Source organism: Ipomoea nil, unplaced genomic scaffold (genome assembly GCF_001879475.1).
Source record: "Ipomoea nil cultivar Tokyo-kokei standard unplaced genomic scaffold, Asagao_1.1 scaffold3087, whole genome shotgun sequence".
NCBI lineage: Eukaryota > Viridiplantae > Streptophyta > Magnoliopsida > Solanales > Convolvulaceae > Ipomoea > Ipomoea nil.
This window is the reverse complement of record NW_017619515.1, coordinates 3,487,991-3,495,127: the sequence shown is the minus strand read 5'-3', so window position 1 is coordinate 3,495,127 and position 7,137 is coordinate 3,487,991. Positions and strand designations below refer to the sequence as shown.

The following is a 7,137-nucleotide window of genomic DNA, read 5'->3' as shown; positions in this document are numbered from 1 at the left end:
AATTACTTGAGAGATTTTGTGACAAAGAGGGTATTTAAATCACACAACAAATTGAAGTGAGAACTACCTCTCAATGTCTTTGTTTGACAATCAGCGGTTAACGTTAGCGGATTATACTAGCAGATTTGACCAGCGAATCTATTCAATTATTAACATTGGGTAGAAAAAAATGACCGCCAAATTATTAAATCAAATGAATGGTTCATATTGTTCAGGTTTTAATTTTTTTCTTTTAAGATTTTCTAATTTATCCTTAATTATATGATTATCCATTTAACTTTTTCCTTTAATTCACCGTTAGTCTAATTCTAATATTAAAGTCTAATATAGAATTATAACTACACCATTAATCTAATTCTAATATTAAAGTCTTAATAGAACTTAACCACAAATCCTAATGTCGGAATCTCCTCAAACAATATTAGTATATATTTAATATTTTATCCCTAATTTTTATTTGTTCTCCCTTATGTCCCATATTTGGTTTCAACTATACCTATACAATTATTTTATTGACAATTATAATCAATCTTGACTATATTATCTTGCATTTGTAAACTTAGAATTACCTATTTAACTCGCACGGGCTTAGCTCAATGGTTTAGTGGGTAGTATTTGGGAGAAGAGACAAGGTTTGAACCTCGGCAGCGGCAGTGCGGGAATTATGTCCAAAGTGGGCAGATTCATTGTGCGTATCAGCATTTGGCCCTGTCTGCTGAACCATTAAGTCACCGTGATTTACAACTTCCCACAATGCTTTGTCGGGTCGGAGTGTGGGGTGTCCTTGGGGTTGGGACTCAACCTTTGGGAGAAGAATTACCTATTTAAATACGCAAATTCAACCTTCAATTATCTATGCATGAACAATATCAATATAATCCTGCCTTAATATACTTTAAAGTACTTATTTAACAAAAAAAGCATTGGGCATTATCCTAATCGCGCAATGCGCGTAAAAAACTAGTATATAATATATTGGTGAATATAGAGTTCAAAAATATGATTCAAAAAAATTGTGTTATACTGTTGAATATAGAGTTCTATAATTGTGAATATAGAGTTCTTTACTTGTGAATATAGAATTCTGTAATTGTGAATATAGAGTTCAAAAATTGTGAATATTGAGTTCTGTAATTTTGTACATTGAGTTCTAAAATTGTGGATATAGAGTTCTACAGTTATGAATATAGAGTTCTAAAATTGTGAATATAGAGTTCAAAAATTATGAATATAGAGAAACAAATTTTGAAGACAAACGGCAAGGAATGAAGCAATTTTTTTTTTTTAAAAAAATTCAGACGGTGTCATTTTGAAGCAAAACGTCACCGTTTTGGATTGCGAGGTGGACCCAGATCCATGGCATAACAATTCACACTTCAATCACTCCCTCATCCCAAGCCCACTTAGCACTACCCTGAGTTGTTATACCATGGTCCAAGGTCTACCTTGCCGCAAATTATGCCCTAGAAACGTGTTCACCATTCATGGTGAACACGGGTCCAAACGGTGTCGTTTTTACGGGAAAAAAAATTTAGTTAATGTGCTGTTAACGACGCGCGTTTGTTCAGATTATGAATTTTCTGTTCTGAGATTATGAATGTACTGTAAATTCATAATCTCAAAACAGAAAATTCATAATTTCATAACTGCACATTCATAAATCCATGCCTGCACATTCATATTTTATGAATGTTGAAAAACTTGTGCGAAGAGTAAGTGAAACCGCGAAATGTGAAAATGAAGAAGAAAAGTCGCGCGGTTAATTAAAAAAAAAAAAAAAAAAAAAAAAAAAAAAAGATAACCGTGCACCGTTACCGTTGGGACCGTGTTCACCATGGATGTGAACACAGTTCCATGGCATAACGATTGCTACCTTGCAAGGTAGACCTTGTTCCTAAACACCGTATAAATTGTATACTTTTAGTATTGGAATAATGAACTTCTATAATATAAATTGTGTTTCTAAATCAACACAGATAAAAAATGTAGAAGGAAATTTGTGAATACAATACAGGATCATCAAATCCTAATATATTAATATTGTGAGGTTGAACTTGTAAATACAAAATAAGGTAATTAATTACATACATGTTAACATTATGTGTTTGTAGTATACAAATTGTGAATTCGCAGTGCATACAAACAACTAAATTAGAAAATTGAGAAAGATTATTTATTTATTCCTTTAATTATATACACACAAACCAGACTACAATATAACAAATTTATAATATGGACCAAATGATAACAATATAGTAATTAAAATGGTTTCTTTTGTTTTCTAGTATCCATAAAAGTGGACATCCTTCCAACTTGTCTCTGCCCAATCTTGCCTTCTTCTTCTTCCTCTGCTTTTACATTTCTGCTCTCACCATCCCACTCTTCTCTCACCTTCGATTCTTGGTAGTATCTAAATGCCACATATAGCATGAACGCTGCATTTCAAAAATACCCCCAATAATTATTCCTTTCAATTCCCACAATTTTCAGTAAAAAAATAGTATATATGAGAAAATAACTTTAAAAAAAAAAAAAAAAAAAATTACGGGTGAAACCCGCAATTATTGTACGAGAGTGTGTAGGGGTAAACATTGTCTTATGACCATAGCTGTTAAAGGATCACAAGGAAAATAAACCAAGCTAGGTTACCCATAGTAGACCGGTTCAAATTAAGAAAGCCAGTGGGTTGCTCCCACTGAGTGTTGAATTTGGAACCTTATTGTTAACAAACCAATATAAAGTTGGGTGGGGTTATCCTTGAAAAATGACATTTTTAGTGACTATTCGAGGGTGCACACGAGTAAACTCCTTTTGTAACCCTAACAGGCAAAGGATTACAAAAAGATAAATAGACGTAGGTTGCCTATAGGCTATAGCAGACCAGTTCAACTAGACCAATAGACCGTTCTTTCTAAAAGTCAAATTTAAAATTTTATAATTACCAATCCAATAACTGGACCAAGTTAGTTTGAGTTACCATGAAAAATGACATTTTACCTGCCCAAATTCTTGCCATGAATGTAGACAGATTCCATACGAGTGTAAAGATGCCAAACGCTACGGCTTTTTTGTGAGTGCACGATTCCCATGCGTCTCTGAATCTTCTAACCCAAAATTTACCTTCATAAATAAATAAGTAAATATTTTTAAAAAATTACTGTAATAAAAAGTGTTTGGAGTAACTTTTATATGGGCCCACTTATGATCAAATATTCAGATGTAAGAACAATTCATCAGATTTCTGCAGAGTCAATCAGTTATGTGTACTGTACTGTAAATCTTATTTGCTTTTGACAGTAAAATCATTGACTCCAGACAGGACTCATATATGCATCAAATTCAGATATTTGCAGAAACATTTTATAAAATAAACAAAAATGGTAAAAAAAAAAATTATGGTGACTTTTTTTTTTTTACCATATGCAGTTAACTGAGTGGAGTAGGAAGAGCAGACTTTTGGCACCATGAATACTCCAAAAAAGCCTGCAGAGTTTACCATGGTTAGGCCAAAGAATGTTCAGAAACTACAGTTTAATTTGTACTACAAAAATCTACAAACCCACAAAGACCGACGAAAGAAAGTCGCAGTCATTATCAAAAAAATACATTAGGTAAATCCCGTGTGACCCTAGCCAATAATAAAGGATCATAAAAAAAAAAAAAAAACTAATTTAAGTTGTTTATACTTGACTCAAACCAGTACGGTCAATGCGGATTGACTCGTCCCACCGCGGACTTAATTTTTTGACGGGCTTTTACAGGCCAGCCCGCCAGGCCCGTGGGCTAGGGTTGGCCCGCGGACTTTCACTACTGAAAATTATGAAATTTCAGACCACCGGAAAATGATCTTAAATCGAGTTGAAACCAAATAGTGGTCGAAAATAACAACAAAGATTTTTCCGGATATCAAAAGTGGTCGAAACAAGGCTTTCGGCTTGATTTAAGATCTTTCAGGTGATCGAAAATTCCATAATTTTCAGTAGTGTTTTTTTCGTGTTTAAAAATTAAAAAAAAAAATTACATTTTTAAAACATTAGTGTTATATATATATGTTACACAGCAAGGCAGCGTTATGCCTTGTTGTGTAACATATACACATATATAATTTTTTTTAATAGGACTTGGCCTGTAACCCGTGTGGGTTAACTCTTGCGAGCCACGGATCTTAGCCGGCCAGACCCATTATTTCGTGGGCTAATTTTTGTGTGGTCGTAACCCGTCTCACCGTGAGGTGGGTGCGGGCCAGTCCATGGACTTCGGCCCTCTTTGAGGGCCCTAACTCAAACTAATAAGACAAGAATGGCAGTAGGTCGCTCCAGTAAAAGATGAATTACTGCAGGGGGGGAGGGGAAGAACACCTTACCCAATTTGGCCATTTTCCAGATGGTTATGGAGCTGCCACATTGTGCCAAAACAAAGAGCAAAACTGCCATCTGCATGCATGTAGGGTCACAAGATGGATGAAGAACAATGATCCAATTCTTGAAGTTAACCACAAAAACATTATCTCTAAACAAAAAATGGGAAATTTGTAATACATTTTACCTTCATTGTTGTTGCAGGATCTCCAGAGAAAAGGGCTCTGATCTTCAACAGAAACTCATTTATATATGGAAGTATCAATCTCAGTACCCAGATTGCTTCCTCCTCTCCAACTACATACTCACTTCTTTCACCCACACCAGTGCCTCCCCTTTGTTGTTTTAAACATGTAAACGCAAAATCAATCAGCGGGTAAAATGAGACAGAGGGAGCACTAAATTCCGGAATGTTTTTAACCAAATTAAAATTACCTGTGAATAAGGGATCTGAAGAGGAAAATTACAGCAAGATAGAGCAGACTCATATAGGAAACCACAGACACCAAGCTGTTAAACCCAAACTAAAGATAATTCAGTTCTTCACTCTGCTTTACTAAAAGTTTAGATAACTAATCAGTAAAAATTAGATTAACTTTAATTATATTTTTTAAAAAAATTGTTTTTTGATGACATGAGAAAACCCGCAGTAGCTATCCAAAAATGTGCACAGGATGACAGGGTAAACCCGTGACCCTAGATGGTAAAGGACGTAAACCAGTCTAGGTTGTCTAGCCCATAGCTAACCGGTTTAAACCAAAAAGGTAATTAGACCGCTCTTACTGAATTCGAACGATGTGCACAGGTAAACCCCGCCTGGTGACCCTAGCTGACAAAGGGCGTAAACCAGTCTAGGTTATCTGGCCTATAGCTGATTGGTTTAAACCAAAAAGGCCAATAGACCGCTCTTACTGAAGTCGAATTTGGAACCTTGTGGTTACCAAGCTAACAACTAAAGCAATTGGCTGAATCCTAACCTGACTTTAATGTCTTGAGTGTATGAAGAAGAGATAATGAGGAATGTTCCAATCCCAAACACTAATGCTGACTTTGATGCATCTCTCCACATCACAAGATCAACTGGAAAATTTTCAATTCAGCAATAGAGAAAAATCAGAATCAATACTTTGAATCTTTGATCACTACATTATAATATGAAATTGAAATCAGAACTTACCCAAGCTCTGTAATCTGCTCTGGGGCCTAGAAAATGAATGGGAGTCCTCTGAAACTGGAACTGTAAATCACCAGAAATTCAAGAATCAGAATGCAGAGAACTGAGAAGATAAAACTGCAGATATATATGTATGTATATAGATATATACCTTGTTTGGGTTTTGAAGGAGTGGGGTGAAATCTGGCATGTCCATTAATGGGGGGAGGCTGTTTCTTGACAATTGGGGATAAGGGCACAGATCTATCATAGCTGTGAACAATCTTTTTCTTCTCTTCTGTCACAATCTTGTTTGGTTTATACTGTTCTGATATACTCATTTTTTTCACAACAACAATACTCTTGTTCTCTGTCTTGGTTTCACTTTCATCCTCTTCTTCTTCTTCTTCTTCTTCTTCTTCATCTTCTTGATCATTCAGATTCTCAGTTTCTTCAACTTTAGGTGGAGATTTGATCAGAGCCAATTCCACATTGCTTGTGATGACTTTTTCTTCACACACCTCAATCTCATCTTCAGATCTTGTTCTCCTAATCATCCCATTTGGCTTATTCTCATTCTCTCCCTCCAAAACAACCTTATTTTCTTCAAATTGTTTCACTTCCACCTCTTCTACCCCCTCACAATTCTTTGTTTCTTGTTCCAAAACATCCTTATTTTCCTCGAATTTCAGCTCCTTTCTGCTGCTCCTATCATCAAGATCCTTAGGGGATGCAGATTTTGCCTTCACTAACTGGAGGGAATTGGAATTCCTCAACTTCCCATTGCCATTGTCATCATTCAAGAGCTTGCTGGACTCTGATTTCGCTTTTCTGAGCTCGGGCCCCTTCTGTTTCTGCACCACAGATCTTGTCTTCTTGCCCAAATCTTTGCAGGCTTGTTGTTGTTCATCTATGTTCTTGCAAAGCTCGGATCTTTTTCTGGGACTCTGCAATGGGTTCCCCTCCAGGCTCTCGGATTTCCAAGATTTTCTCTTCCCGCTCGCCGCAACAACAGTAGGGCTTCTGGGTTTTGTCGGCATGGCTAATTTCTTCTCTTCTTGAAGAGGAATTTCATCGTTTTTGTCGTCGCTCATTGTTTCTGGGGAATTCTGGGGTTGTTCTTCAGTGTGGGAAGTGTTGATGAGGGCTTTGATGCCGCCTTTGCCATCGTAAAGCTTTATTCTGTTCTCCCAAACAGACCCTGACACTACGCCATTGCCTCTCTTTCTCCCCACATCCATCATTTGCTTCTTTAATTTTCTTCTCTCTCTCTCTGTGTGGAGAGATTTCAAGATTGAAATGATGATGAGGAGGAGTAGAATGGGGCTCACCGGTTGGTTATGGCTTTGGAGTGAAGCTTTCAGCTCAAGAAATGGCGGTGGCAGTGAGGAAAGCCATGTACGATGTAATATAACATATACATTGGGATCGCGATCGATATATACAGAGAGAGAGAGAGAGAGAGATGATGAATGCTACTGAACATCAACCTTGGTCACCTTTTTCTTTTTCTTTTCTGTTTTTGATTTTTTTTTTTTCATTTTTTGGTTATAGTCATGGAAGATTTCATCACTCACTCTTCCTTACCGTTATCACACTGTTTGGTAATCTCTCTATCTCTCTCTC

At 36.3% G+C, this 7,137-nt stretch overlaps 1 protein-coding gene across 3 annotated transcripts; it reads right to left on the bottom strand.

Annotated features, from left to right (window-relative positions):
* Positions 1–2,147: 2,147 nt before the first annotated feature.
* LOC109166397 (reticulon-like protein B21) lies at positions 2,148–7,137 on the bottom strand. Of its 3 annotated transcripts, XM_019315382.1 has the most exons (10): positions 7,121–7,137; positions 5,684–6,786; positions 5,536–5,595; positions 5,336–5,438; positions 4,794–4,868; positions 4,546–4,693; positions 4,364–4,433; positions 3,418–3,483; positions 2,998–3,120; positions 2,148–2,435 (listed from the first exon to the last, which is right to left on the bottom strand). In XM_019315382.1, the coding sequence occupies exons 2-10, from the start codon at positions 6,753–6,755 to the stop codon at positions 2,260–2,262; spliced, it is 1,893 nt and encodes a 630-aa protein (XP_019170927.1). In that variant the 5' UTR covers positions 6,756–6,786; positions 7,121–7,137; the 3' UTR covers positions 2,148–2,259. The 3 variants fall into 3 exon arrangements, with proteins under 3 accessions (XP_019170927.1, XP_019170926.1, XP_019170928.1); XM_019315381.1 differs by lacking the exon at positions 7,121–7,137 and having other exon boundaries at positions 5,684–7,101; XM_019315383.1 differs by lacking the exons at positions 3,418–3,483; positions 7,121–7,137 and having other exon boundaries at positions 5,684–7,102.

Bases quoted from the DNA above. Each gene is read 5' to 3' on its own strand.
- LOC109166397 (XM_019315382.1), bottom strand. From the start codon at position 6,755: ATGATGGATGTGGGGAGAAAGAGAGGCAATGGCGTAGTGTCAGGGTCT. The intron at 5,596-5,683 runs GTATATATCTAT...GGTGATTTACAG, and splicing joins TCCTTCAAAACCCAAACAAG to TTCCAGTTTCAGAGGACTCC. The intron at 4,869-5,335 runs GTTAGGATTCAG...TGGGTTTAACAG, and splicing joins ACTCAAGACATTAAAGTCAG to CTTGGTGTCTGTGGTTTCCT.